Here is a 14,806-nt window from a genome sequence, read left to right as displayed (position 1 = left end):
TGTGTGTGTGTGTGTGTGTGTTGAACCTCCAGTGCCCCTTAAAAATCCACATACACACAATCATGTACTGACCAACACAAACATTCTGACTCTATACTGGTACAAATATATGACAAAGGACAACATGTAAATGACACAAGCAACATCAGTATTATAGTGTGACAGGTGAGGGGCAACGTGAAACAAGGTGACGAACGGAAAGAGGTGGGACATCACATGACAATATGAGACAGCAGTGAACAGAAAAGAGAGGATGAACGTATTCAATTGAAAGAGACAGCAGAGTTTCATATTTAACTCTCTGCTTCCAATATTTAACATTTTTTACATTTGAATGGACAGCAAAATCATAGAAATATTTGCATGCTGACTTTATATTGGTGTTCTTTATTTATTTTATTTGCTATATTTGTTATATTTTGTTATCTTCTGTCAATTTTTCTGCTATAAATGCACTACCCAAAACTAAAGCCTACAGTCACAGTATACACTGCATTTTTTAAAGTAATAAATATTTTATCTTGTTTTCTAGTAAACATCCTTAAAATGAATACATTTACTTGAAGACTTTTTTTTACCCTGCTGTCTTCTTTCTAGCTAAACCTAATCAAATTGTGTAGATTTAAAAACTATTACATTTATTTAAGACATTAACAATATTCTTTTCTGCCTTGTAGGCACTTATCAAGTTCTAAATGAGGTATCATGCCGTCTTCTTTCTCCTCCTCTCTTTTCTGATTCACTTTGTGATTCCATTTGCGATCCCTCTTTACCTCTTTGGTGCGGTCCCCAGCTGGGACGGAGGGAGGGACACTCGTAGTTCCTTCATAATAATAGGGGTATTCATAATCATCCTGCTCTTCATCAAAGAACTGAGAGACATGGGGGGAGAGAGAGGAGCAGTGAAGCCAGAGGAATGCAGGGAAGGAGAGAGAGAGGTCATGTGAGTGACAAAAAGGGAATGGAGCAAATGACAAGAGGGAAAAAAGAAGACTTTGGAAAGAGAAAACGATTGAGAGAATAATAGGGAGAGACGAGAGAGTGAAAGATGAGTAAAGTGAGATGTAGAAACTAGAAATGAGGGAAGATGAAAACACAGTGGTTTTATCATTTGTTCATCAGACTCATGAGTCTCGCTTTGAGTAACAGTGAGATGTTTCTGCGTTACTGCAAAACACACCGAGAACTTCATGAATGAGAAAACAAATGCATTCATCTGAAAAGATGACACAAGGGTATAATGTAAGCAGTAAGCAAAATAAAGCTATTGTATCCAGTTTCAGCATTTAGATTTAATCGGATGTTATAAAATAGTTTTCACCCTAAATTCAGATTGAAGGAGCTGTGCTTGAAGTCCTTATAAAAGGTAAAAGCCATTGATTTGAATATCACTATTTATTTAACATTGGAGTAATTTATCATATTTCCGTCTCTGGGTTATTATATGAATATAAAACTAAAATTGAAAGTAAAAGTAAAACTAAAATTAAACTTTAACTTTAATTTAACTTGAATAGTATAAAATATATATAAAAACATTAATTACATAACTTTCTTTAGCTAGGCAATATTACATTTTAAATAAACTGACAAATAAAAGAAAATAGAGAGACAGATGTAGATATAGAAAATGACTAGTACAATAACAAAACAACAAACTTTAAAAAGGAAACTCAAAATAATAATAAAAACTACATATTAAATTTGTATCTTTAACCACGGTGCATATGAAACTCTTCTAGGTTTCTACGTTTCCAATTTGTTCTAAAGATTGCAGTGAGATTCCTCTTGTACTTTGTAAGAGATAAATCTCAAGAAAGCCACATGCACTGATGAGAAACCGAGACTGCATTAGGACAGAGCACCTTTGATGAGGTGAAGGAGCTGTAGATGTATGAAAATGTGTTGTAGGGGAGTCTGACTCACATGAGGGGCTCTATTATACTGTAGGTGAAACATGATACTTATGTGCTTTGAAACATAAAAATACTGCCCATATTTATCCAAGCATTTAATACAAATCCAATCCAAGTCAAATATAGATGCAGCTATTGAATGGCATGATTAATGAATCAAGGACGAATCTACAGCAAAGATTTGGATGAGTCGCTGTTTTTGGATAAGCAAAAACATTTAGCATACACTGATGCACTGAGAAGTGATTTTGATATCTCACACCAGGACACTTTGCCCACTGTAAAAATGTGCCGTGGTACTCACATAGCTGTTTGGGTCCTGGGACTGGACTTTGGGCAGAGGGGAGTCACAGTCGGGGCTGTAGTGCTCACAGAAGTCAAAAGCGGCCTGAGGATTGGATGCGATCAGCAGCTGCTGGATCTCACCCTGGAGAGAAGCAAAGAAAAAGAAGAGATGTCACTTTAACAACCAGATGTGAAGAAAGAATCAAGTTTATTACCAGAGGTCAAACTCGGGTAATGTGGGATACTAAGGCATTAAGTATGTGTGCAAGATTTTTTAAAATTGTAAGTTTTTATTCAACTTAACATCTTAGGTTTTCAGATTCTCAACTAGTTTGTAAGTTGACTTAACAAAAGCATTTGGCCTGTTAGTGAAAAATTAATTTAGCTTTGTGAAGACAAATGCATGAAGATGCAAAAAGAAAACATTTACAAATTTTCACCATTCACCATCAAATTTGGTGAATAAATACTTATTGGTTTACCTAAAAGTCCAGGAATGTGTATTAAAGCTGCAGTAGGTAACTTTTGTAAAAATAAATTTTTTACATATTTGTTAAACCTGTCATTATGTCCTGACAGTAGAATATGAGACAGATAATCCGTGAAAAAATCAAGCTCTTCTGGCTCCTCCCAGTGGTCCTATTGCCATTTGCAGTTACTGACCGCTCCCGGTAAGAAATCAGCCAATCAGAGCTGCGGTCCGTAACTTTGTTTGTGTTCAAAATTTAGAAAAATGTATATAATAAGTGAGTACACCATGAATCCATTTTCCAAACCGTGTTTTTGGCTTGTCCTGAATCACTATGGTGCACCTATAATAAGTGTTTATATTCGGACTATTTTAGATTGCTTTGGAGGTACCGCGGCGGAGTAACCCAGTACCTTTGTGATTCTTCATAGACATAAACAGAGAGAAGTAGTTCCGGCTACGATGTTCTTCCGCAAGACGCAAGCAGTTCTGTTTATTAACCGCTAGAGTATCAAAAGTTACCGACTGCAGCTTTAACCCAGAAAATAAGATCAGTTTGAATTCATGTTGACAAATCTTATTATTTGACTTGCCTATAGCATAATCATAAACTGAAGTTCATATCATGCAGACAATAAAAAAAAAAAAACTCCTTAAAGGGGTAGTTCACCCAAAATTTTAAATTCTGTTATCATTTACTCATCATGGGGGGGGGTGAACTCTCCCTTTAATTATCATCTATCAATTACAAAGTGTCTATCACAGAATTCATTAAAATATCTCTTGGCCAATGTATACCAGACCTGGAAGACCTCTTCATCCAGGAGACGGGCTCCAAACACAGTGATGCCCTTGGTGTCCAAGACTGGTTTGTTGCTACGTGCCAGAGTTTTTGTAATACGATTCTTGCAGTCAAGGATCAGAGTGATGTTCTTCTTCTGCACAGAAATGGCAATGCGGTGCCACCTGTAGGACGAGAGGAGATATTGACGGTTTAACTTGGTGAACTGGGCAGATAGTTACAAAGCGTTCCTGTATATAATTTGTGTGTTTGCCAAGAGCCATTAATATATTATAGACTGTAAGGAACCTTTCAGCCTCTACATACAAAATGTCTTAGTCTAAAAGTGATGTTTACTATTAAAACATCACATTGCTTGGAAACTAACAGCATCAGGGTTGCACAACACAAATGATTATAATATATTTGAAACTGGATGGGGCTCAGCAGGGATTGGTTACTGACTTGCCGTCAGCCAGGTTAACCCCTTTGAACAGTGGGTAGTCCTCTGGGGCAGGTTTGCGATTCTGGTCTTCATACAGGAAGATGGGTGAGCGTCCCAACTCTAGACCGAGCTGCTGGACACCCTGCTCATTATAGATGGACAGCAGGAAGGCCTGAAGACCAGCCTTGGCTTTTACCAGAGTCATGATGGAGAAGTTCTCCGGAAAACGTCCTACAAGAATTCGAAATAAAAAATTGAAATATGAAGATTTAAGACAAAAGACGTAGGTAACTTTAAGCACAGACACATTTGTAGTCTGGGATAAGCCTATGATTCATGACTCAACTTGCAGAGATTGCACACAATTCATTGACGCTAACATTCAGATTTAGTTTTAACTTTGCAACCATCTCATTAGCTACTGAAAAGATCTCATCCTGCTTTTGAAGAGTAATTGAATGTTAGAGACCCAAACAATTTTCACCTAGACCTAGTAATCTTTCTAAGCACATTAAAACAGCATCCAAAGAACAAACACTTGAAACCAGTATGAGAATATATATATATATATATATATATAATGCACTTTCTCTGTAACCAAAATGTACAATTCCTAATTACATATACAAACATCTACAAAAGTATGCTGCTTTCAGTTTTTACCCATCTCAGCACTTTTAATTTCAAGCCTTTCAATTAAGAACCTATCTTTTACACAAATCATACCCTTGTCCTTTTTGAATTCCTCCAAATTCCAGACACATCATGACATTTCATAAGTGGCTTTCAGATACATACAGTATAACTAAGATTCTATTGCTGTTTTTACAGATAAACATTAAGTTCCATAAATGTGTGTCTATGAACAGCATGTCTTCACATCTGGTTTATGTGAGTAATGTTATTAAAACGATTAGATGTTAAAAGAACGTACCAGAGAACAGTTGTTTGGTGGGGGCAGTGATCTGGGCTTTCTTAGTGATGCGGTAGGCATGATCAGGAGTGCTGGACCGGCGAGAGGCGCAGAAACCTGGGACTTTCTGCACACCTTCAGGGAGCGAAGGCAACTGCAGCACCCGCAAAACATCTATCGGATCTGTAGAAGTAAAAGTGTTCGGTCACTGTTAGAATGAAAAAGTGCATTAACACGCTTTTCAACATTATTTCATCATTCATTACATTTATAAAACATGATTATGCGTTCATATTAATAGTTTCTGTTCATTTAGATCCAAAGAGAGTCCATAGCATATATTTCTGTTGGTATGAGCCTAAAAAAATTAAATAACATAATTTTCAAGATAAATCCACTTGTTTCTGTTTTACACAGTTCAAATGTGAGTTCAAACAGATGTTGAATTGTTCAAGAGACCCCACACCGACAGGTTATACAATTTTATGTCTATTTCCATCTTCCTATTGCTCTTGGCAGCTCTGTTGCTCTTTATGGTATTCATATGAATCCTGATGCCATCTGCTCAACCCACAATGTGTACTATATTATTAACTGTCTAAAACTGTGTTAAACACTCTAACAAGTCTTAGTGTATTTGCAATACCTATTTGAGGTTAAGCATGTTTGGCTCTGTCTCCATACACTCTTTTTAGGGCTTGACAAATCTTCGATTTCCTTTCATTTTAGTGCTAGCATTTTCCTCTGAGGCTCTGGCAGTATTTTTGCTCCCTATAACCACATTGACCAAAATGTGGTCTGTGTAGTTACCACAATGGGCAGTTAAGTCATTTTGCATTTAGCAACTAGCATATTCATATTTCAGACCAAAAACGAGGAACTCTACTAATTAGAACACAAGTACACAGTTAGACATACAAAAAATATAGAGACAGATGTTTGCAAGAGGATAATAGACTAGAGGAGTAGATAGTGTACAATATTCAACACAATACTATAAGGAAACAGAGTCAAAAATGCAGAAATACTCTAAAATGGGGCTTCTATAGCTAAAATGCAATGCTATTCAAACATTCTGTGAGCAAGAGATGAAAAAGGAAAAGAAAGTCTCTGGTCACTGTATCGGTTTCAGAAGAGACAAGTTGCACAATGTATGGCACTGTTTGAGACCTCCACCACAGCACTATTTACTGTTTGTCCACTGGGCTTTCTCAGCTAAATTAAATAAAATAAGGAAGGAAAGGCCCAAAAAGCATTTCTCAAATAGAGCAGAATTGGGAATAAAGGCACGTAGTGCACAAATAAATTAACACACTTGCAAAGTGAAAAGAGAGAAAAAAAAATTGTGAATTAAAACACTATATATAATTTAATTAGATCAAAAAACTATTTTGATGATGTAATTTTGAAATATTGCTTTAAAATGGAAATTTATTATTTTAAGTTTAACAGAATGAGCATTTATCTAAAAATGGCTCCAAATCATAAAAAAGACACTTTCTAACTATAAATCTGTCAATGGACAAAATAATCACAAAATAGGTCATATTAGCTAAATAAATAAATCACTTCTGCTGAGCCATGTTTCATTACAGAAGACAGAACTGCTTCTACTTTATCTACCAAACACCAACATTCAACAGAGCTAAGTGAATGTTTTGTAAATGGCAAACATGTCCCTGGATGCTCTCACAATGCATTCACACAAACAAACACTGTGTGCTCACACAGTCTGCAAACACAGGAACAGACAATAGCTCTCAAAGAGCCAACATTCCCAACAGCGAGTCATTAGCAGTCAAGGTGACCCCTAAACAAACTCCATCACCAGAACTCTGTCCCAGGACATTCCAGGAGATTGGTTTCTCCATCTCCTCTTTCTTTGAGCTTTGGTGTTCTAGTGTCTTCTTGCGAGCTTCAAATAACTGTGCTAAATACCAGCAGGACATACCACCTGACACCTTGACCTTTTCAACTCTCACCTATACTTCTCACAAAGATGCCCTTGTTTTGAGCAAGACAGACAGATTTGAGGATGAAGAAGTTGATGGAGGAGAAGTTCAATATTTTCTGAACAAATGAGGAGGAAACACATGCAGATGTATCAAACAAATGCGACAACAGATGCAACTTCAAAAGATGCAAAAGACAGGAGGATAAATCCATCGAGCTGTGTAGATCTGTCTCCCCTGTCTCATTCTCTCTTCCCGCCGACCGCAGTAGTTAGGCGTGCATGTACAGGCCTGTGTGGAGGTTATAATTTAAATCATGGCTCTCTATATTTATGATTTATTTATAATACGCAGACAGTTATGCCTCCAACTCCTGGCATAATATGGGGTTACAGAGACATATATATCAAACGACTATTTAATGTTCACAGATTACCAAGTGTGTTAGTGTGGTTGATGTTTTTTTTTAATCTTGATGAAAGGTTTAAAAAATAAAAATGCTAAAAGCTGACACAAGCACGTTACCCTGACTAGTGATGCTTTCCAGGAAGTGAATCAATGTTCTTCTCAACAAATGTAGAAATTGTATGACACAAACATGGGATCTTTTTAAAACAGGCATTCAGTACTCTAACTCTAAACAATAGGTCAGTTCATATGTGCTGTTAAAATAATGTGTCCATTCAGTTCAAGTGCAGAAAGTTATTTAACTCAACATGAAAAAAAGCATTCAGAAATATTTTCAAATAATTATTTCCTGCTTAATATTATCCTCATGCCCAAGAGATGGCGTGCCTGGTCTGTTGAAAGTCAGCGAAGAAATATTTTAGAACATGTATTGCCTTAAACAAAGGTTGTGAATTTATTATTATACATTATAATGCTTATCTAATATTATGTGCACAAATATATATATATATCATGTGCTAGTGTATATTCTGGATCTAGGTTGCTCAGTATGAGTCAGTGTGTGTGTGTTTAACAGTGCGCCTCTTCTTGCCTCTGCCAGGAAGGATAAACTGACCACACGGCCGCTATATTAAACATCATGCAAACTAAAAAAGATTGAGCGTTTATACAGACTCCCCACAGCTACTGTATACACTCATCACTGTAAACCAAAGTATACACTACTCACAGAAAGGTTAAAATACTTTACTAAGTATCACTCAAACTATATGTATATTAATAGCAATTCAAGATAATATGGTTAACTGAATCAGTTATGATCTTAAGCACAGAAGTGTGAAAACAGATGGCTTTAATCAGCTTACAACTGTAAAGATACTTCTGTACAATCATAAGGCATTCACAGAAGTTTAAGTTCCCTGAGACATGTTAATAAAATAATAAACCAGACTAAAGGAAGAGGGTGCTTATTATGTGCTCAGTGAATCCTTCAGATGTGGTGCTATTGAGCTGAAAAGCTTGAGCATGAGTTGGGCCCTCTTGTGGTGAGATGTTTGCATTCCCCAAAAAACTATTTTAAACTATTCTTGAAACTTGTGAGACGTAAACCCTCATGCAACAATCCTGGTAAAGACCATGTCATTGAATGTTTCTGTTTTTAAGATTTTTTTTCCAGAATAATCAGCCACAAAATGCAATGAGAGTTGAAGCATGTCTGGAAGAGAGATACAGCGATCTATTTAAGATATTAATGGCTCAGACATTACACTCTTAAAAATATGAGTTCTATATTAGCAAAGTGGTTTTCAATGGAAATGTTCCATTCCACAAAAGGTTCTGTAAAGTGGAAAAGGTTCTTTAGATTATTTAAATGTTCTTTCACTGTTGTTTGGGAAACTAAAATGGATCTTCTATGGCCCTGGAACCTTTTTTTAACAGTGTAAGCCAACTTTTTGTTTTTTAGGTTCAAAAACAACCCTTTCCAAAATGATTGTGTGGACTGAGCCTTGAAGACATGATGACTAGCTATCTCTCTAAGACATACCGCAAAGCTGTGCTTCTTCAACCAGGGAAACTGTATTGTTGTCAACAGAGCTGTTTGTGGAAGTGTGAGGTTTCTGGAGGTCTGTTGAGGTCAGAGTGTGAAAAGGTTCCTACAGCTGAAGTTGAGTCACTAGGGTTAGATTGTTTATTAGTTAAGGGAGAAGAAGAATAAAGAAATGGTTGCTCAGAGTGAGAAGCATAAGGCTGATCACTTAGAAAACTATAGCACAGCTCACTACAACAACTAACTTGAGGTATCATACATGTGATAGTTACCAGTTTAATACCAAGCATGCACAATTATAATAGTGATGCTCTGCTCTTTCCATGCATGCATGCATAAATTCAACAAATCTAATAAGGGATCTGAGGAGCACCAGCCCTCATATTTCCAGTGCACTTCAGGACAAGAGTAAGGTAGTGATGGGGAAGATTAGCAATGTAAGTAACACACAATGACATTCATAAGCTGTCAGGAATGATGGACACACCCATGAGGACAGTCTTTTCTCACGTGCTGTGAATATACACACGAATATTCCAGGCATTTCCTTCACACACAGTGGCTCCATTCAGTCCTCATTCGCTGCACTGGGTAGAGGGTGTTTTGGTTAACAGAAGTGAGACAGACTTTTCTTTGAGTCTCCTGCCTTTGAAATGAGGTTGAAGTAACATCCATGTTAAATAAATATTCCCCACCTAAAAAACACTGCGCTCTCAAAAGTCTGTCAACTGTCCCAAAATTAACAATATGGATCAACGATGACTGCTTAAAAGTAACTAGCAGATATAAAAATGAACTTAAACATAAAAAGAGAATCCTAAATAGTGTCTTGGTTTGCACAACATAATCTGGTTCTGGTGTTAAAAATCATAGATGATATTTGAACCAGTAATAACAGGCTGCTGTGGAATATTCACAGTGCAACATTCACTGGCCTAAAACTGGCATACTGTGGAAAATTCTCCAGGTGTAATAGATGTGTGCGTTTACACAAATATCACTGAGCTCACATAGAGACACTAACTCATTCACTGCATCTCTGTGAACCACAGGGCAGAATAATGACCTACTCATGCGGGGCACAAATATTCAGACTTCCTCTAAACACACAAGGGAGGGAAAGGAGAGAAAAATGAGCGATCAAATCAGAAATCTGGAATTACATCCTAGCCAGAGGGACGTTAGGTGCACACCATTATCTAAAATATCGTTTTGTTGTTTACTTTTTAATTCAACCAGAATCTTTAAATATCAATTAAGTCTGTCCAAATCTGGTGTGAAATGTACTGTATCTGATTATATGCTTCTACTGTAAATTAAATGCTAATGGAGAAGCAGCAGGATCTGGATCGAGCGCCACTCACCGACTAGTGGTGAACATTAGAAGCGTAGCTGACGATTCACGTATAAATTAATGTGCAGAAATTAATGTCTGATCGGTTGGGGTAAATAAAATAAAATACTAACTTCATATGGTGCTTCTTATATTAACTATGGATTTGTTTTATAAGTAAAACAAGTATAAACCTACTACTGCAACAAAAAGCGCATTGGACAAAAGTTCATAACATTATATACACATAGACGAAAAACGCTCGTATTAATACAAATAACAGTACAGAGCAGGTGAATAATTTAAGAAATAATGTCCAATCACCCCCCCCCCCCCAGCAGTTTAGGTTTGGGAAACTCTATTTAGGCGATACATTAACGTATGAAAAAACAGCATTAGATATTGTTTTTAGAAATGAGCTGGCGACGCTTCGGAGGCGCAGTCAGTAATTACTCAAAAATATTTGATCGCTAAATGTGGAGACTGACCAATCACAATCAAGCATTCCGGAGAGCCGTATAATTAATAAAAAGTAACAATAATAACAATTGGTGAAATACAAATGTAAATATAAATATAAATAAACATAAACTACTATATATACTTTCCATTCACGATACGATTAATAGTTTCTTGGTTTGCACTAACAATGCATCCTCTCAAGATGCTGTGCACTGAAATGAAGCTCATACCAGGATGTGAAACCCTGTCAGTGAAGCACCGTCCTGTCCCATGCCACCGTCTGGGATGCCATATAATGTGTGCCAACGCGGCCTGGAGCTCAACTCGTGGCTCTGTATTTGTTTTGTACATACACTTTAGTTCTTGTAAAATTGTGAAAGTTGAAAGAGTGGTATCAACTTAAGGGACTCCAACCAAATATTAGTCTGCTAATGTGGGCTCACCAGCTAGATCCAACATGCACTTAAATCACTTTAACTGAACACACGTTCGCATAAAAAGATTCAAGCATCTTCTTGGAAACACTAAAACACAATCCCCTGCGTAATCTCATGGATACCTGGCGTGCGTAAAGCGCATCAAAACCCAACGTTGCATTGAGGAAAAAATGCCTACATAGGTCACGCTACTGTTTCTTCTGTCAAATCTCACAAACACAAACAGAAAAAAACAAAATACTCACCTGCTTGTGACAGAGTAAGGCACAGGAGGAGCAAGAACGAGGTCTCCATGCACCACGGCCTCCGCTTCTTCCGAATATCCATAGTTCCCAAGTTTTTGACCGGTTTGGTTGGACTACAAAGCAGGACAGTTTCAAATTAGCCTTTTCGTTCTTTTGACATCAACTTCGACTTGGTGCGTCTTAAGAGACTCCTTGAAACGCACACCCACCTTGTTCTTCAATAAGTTATCTGGGTTATGTACAAAGCGTAAATATAAAGAAGGGAATGGGTAATAAATATGTACTTTTACAGCTTGAAATCCCTAATGCTAGAGCCCCATTGAGTCTGAGTGAACAGAAAAGCGGAGAGAGCAGAGAGAGGCTTCCAATCACTCTCTCTCAATCTCCCTCTTTCTCTCTCCCTCTTCTTACTTTCTCCCACAAAATGCGAGGGAGCGTGTGTGTGTGTGTGTGTGTGTGTGTGGAGAGAGAGTGAATGAGAGGGTAGAGAGCTAAAAAGAGGGAGGGAAATACATGCATACGGACTTCTGCGGCTTTCTACACGTTTGTTACGGATCGACAGACGTTCATTTCAGGAACTTATGAAAGGATCTATATAGCCCAAAATATCTGTATTCATCAAATTAGCTTTTGATGTTAACGTGCCAGTGATTGGCATGTAGATCTGGCTCTTTATTCCTCTGTATTTATTTCTGTTTCACAGCTGAACCATGTAGGACCGATGGGTCCGTAGGCATGAAGGATTTCAGCCGCCAATCAGATTCTGATCCGCTCGTGACGTCATATGCTATCTTCCCTCCCAGTCAAGTTCTTAAAAAATAAGGCTCGATCCAACTCGGTTACTCAAATTAAATGACCACGCCAGCAGGTATGGAACAAAATGAACGTTTATTCCTGTCAGCAAAACATCATTTCGGTTAGTCATACACCAACCATTATTGAAGAAATGTTTATTGTATGTTTATTGTATGTTTGTATGTCCATTATTTCTGTTAATTTTGTTAATTATATAAATTAAAATGAATAAATAAATAAATAAATTTCAAATTTTCAAAAGATACCAAATTTACCAGAATTTATATTAGCTGTAGTAAAGCATGATATTTGCTTCCAATAGTTTATAAATAAAAGTCATAGCCCTACACACAAGCAGATCTTTGAAGTTTCAAAAATGTAGAAAGTAATGCGCTCACTCACATTTGATCTCTGATACACCAAAGAAACTGATTCATGTTTTTCCTTTCCTTCTTTTTTTTTCTTTTTCTTTAGTTGCCTCCTATAGATGCAGCAAACTGCAGTTCTTTGAAGTAAGGGATAAAAAAAGAAGCCCAGTCATTTATTTAGGTTACGCCTATTCTCTGTCCAAAGATCTTTATAAGCACCTGTGCTTTTGAAGAACCAACCCATTATAATGAGGCTTGGCTTACTCAAAATAACGTTGCATAAAACAAATGCATAAACAAACATTAATGAAAGAGAATAGTAATAAAATGCCATACTGTCAGCAGCCACCAATCAACATGAGCTGCTCTATGAAAACTCCTTACTCTATTAGGAGCTGACGAGAGCTTTTCCCTGCAGGGAAATTCTGATTTGTAGGAAAATCAGTGCTTCTTATGTCTTGTGGCCCATTATGGTCTAAAGGAGACAATCTATAAACAATCATGGCATATGTTTTTGTAAGGCCTCTGGTGCACACTAGCATTTCTATAATAAAACAGTATTATCATATGCTTTAAATATGTGGTGTTCCCATTGACACAGAGAGGCCAGAGGAGAAAGTGAGAAAGAATAAAGGTATTTTTAAAAACGTGAGAAAAGATCATGGAACATGAGGGATGTGGGTGGAAAGTGGGAATCAGGTGTGTTTATTTAAATTGCTCTTGCTTACATTTGTCAACTAAATCAATTAATATTAAATAAAAAAATATAAATATAAAATTATTTTAAAATAAATAAATAAATATTACATTAAAATATTAAATGAATAAGAAGATAAGCACGCAGCCATGTGGCAAGTTTGAATAGCAAATCAGAGCACTTCTGGATGTGTGGGAAAGCAGGTTGAAGTTTTCTAAAAAAAAAATTTCTTCTTTAAATTAGCCCTGATGCTAAACCTAACTGCTATGCCGAGTAATATAAAAATAGCAGTGTTGTTCATAATTACAGTGTAATCATGAACAGCATTAGGGAAAAAGGGAAAACTTCTAAACTGACATTAAACAATTAAATGCATTAAAACGTCTACCACTTGGTGTTTCTGAAACCACTCGTGAACACAGACATTAAGAAAGTATGAAACCAAGCAGAGGATGGCATACAGGTGAGCACAGACCTTGAGAAAGTATTAAAATACAGCTGGGTTGAAATGGCCTGAGACCAGTTTACATCCACAGAACTTCACCTCAAACACAGCGAAGTACCTTGAGAAAACCCACACAGATACACGACATAATGATATAATGTCTAGGCATTTGTACAAACCATACAACCGATAAAACTTAGAAATCAAAAAGGTAAAAAGCCACTCAGACTCTGACTGAGAAATCCTCAAGACAGATGTTTCCCACCTTAAGTGAATACAGCTGTTCGGATTAATACAGCCTACTAATTTGTCCACAGTAATTTTAGGCTTTGACGATAGGCCACTAGCCATGCGGTTGTGTAGGTTTTGATAGGCCACCCATGCTAACAGATTTTATGACATCATCTGAGATTCGCTGTGTGTGTGAGAAAATGAATTCTCTTCCGATAGGGCTATGTGCTGGGCATAAAGCAGTTCAACGGGGGGCACACAAAAGCTAACTCAAGTTTTCCTTGGAGTCAGACATGGCAAGTGCTTGCGGACAGCCTGGTTATTTCCAAAATGGGGACCTTGTAATTACAATAAAGCGACCAGATTATATTGCAGACTTCCTTTAAAAGTCTGTATTTTACTGGGCAGGGCTGCAAACCGCGCACACACACCCTAGCCCACTACAACACACCAAAATAGATTGGAGAAGGGGGGAGGAATGAGATTGGCATGTGTATATTTGTGTGTGCGTGTTTTTGAGGAAATGGACTGGGTTGGTACAGGGTTACAGCTGGAGCACTGAAAAAATGTCTATGTATGTACCTCTGTATTATGCTACACAGAGCTCCCAGTAAGTAGAGACCCAGAAGAAGAGAGCAAAATAAAAGAGTCAAAGAGAATGGCTCAGTGATTTGGATGCCGGACTCATATACCCTAAATTGGGAAGCAAGTGTAATGCCAGCCTTTTTATAAAGAGCCATATTAAACCGTCAGTTACACTAGTAAGAGTTTAAAGCAACGAATAAATGTTTGTTTGTTTGCTGTGCAGATCATTATAGCATGTGTGAGCGTGTGAACACTGACATAAGCTCTCGGTTTGACTCATTTTTTCAGATTTTCTAAATGTAGCCACTGAATGCGCCTCAGATCATTTAGCACAATTATGCATCATTAAGCAAATGTACTTCAGCTTGTTCAGTCGCCTCAGTAATGGTGACTATTTATTGGCCACTTATAGAAGCGTGCAGGGAATGGAACTTACATTGAGAGCGCATGTAATGGACATTTGAGAACAGATATGCTACAGTTTCACCAA

At 37.2% G+C, this 14,806-nt stretch overlaps 1 protein-coding gene across 3 annotated transcripts in view; it reads right to left on the bottom strand.

Moving 5' to 3' along the window:
- LOC113081369 (collagen alpha-2(XI) chain-like) overlaps positions 1-11,311 on the bottom strand; it is a 34,693-nt gene extending 23,382 nt beyond the window's left edge. For 2 of the 3 annotated variants that reach the window (XM_026253469.1, XM_026253470.1), the window contains exons 1-5: positions 11,196-11,311; positions 4,831-4,992; positions 3,917-4,127; positions 3,474-3,636; positions 2,221-2,343 (exon numbers count right to left, since the gene is read on the bottom strand). In XM_026253469.1, coding sequence (XP_026109254.1) covers positions 2,221-2,343; positions 3,474-3,636; positions 3,917-4,127; positions 4,831-4,992; positions 11,196-11,277 — 741 coding nt within the window. In that variant the 5' untranslated portion in view covers positions 11,278-11,311. Of the gene's footprint in view, positions 1-773; positions 873-2,220; positions 2,344-3,473; positions 3,637-3,916; positions 4,128-4,830; positions 4,993-11,195 lie in introns of all 3 variants that reach the window. The other variant, XM_026253471.1, reaches the window with a different exon arrangement.
- Between the last annotated feature and the right edge of the window lie 3,495 nt (positions 11,312-14,806).

Source organism: Carassius auratus, unplaced genomic scaffold, assembly GCF_003368295.1.
Source record: "Carassius auratus strain Wakin unplaced genomic scaffold, ASM336829v1 scaf_tig00033986, whole genome shotgun sequence".
In the NCBI taxonomy this organism is placed as follows: domain Eukaryota; kingdom Metazoa; phylum Chordata; class Actinopteri; order Cypriniformes; family Cyprinidae; genus Carassius; species Carassius auratus.
Note: the sequence above shows the minus strand (reverse complement) of the source record. Positions and strands in the feature narration are given on the sequence as shown.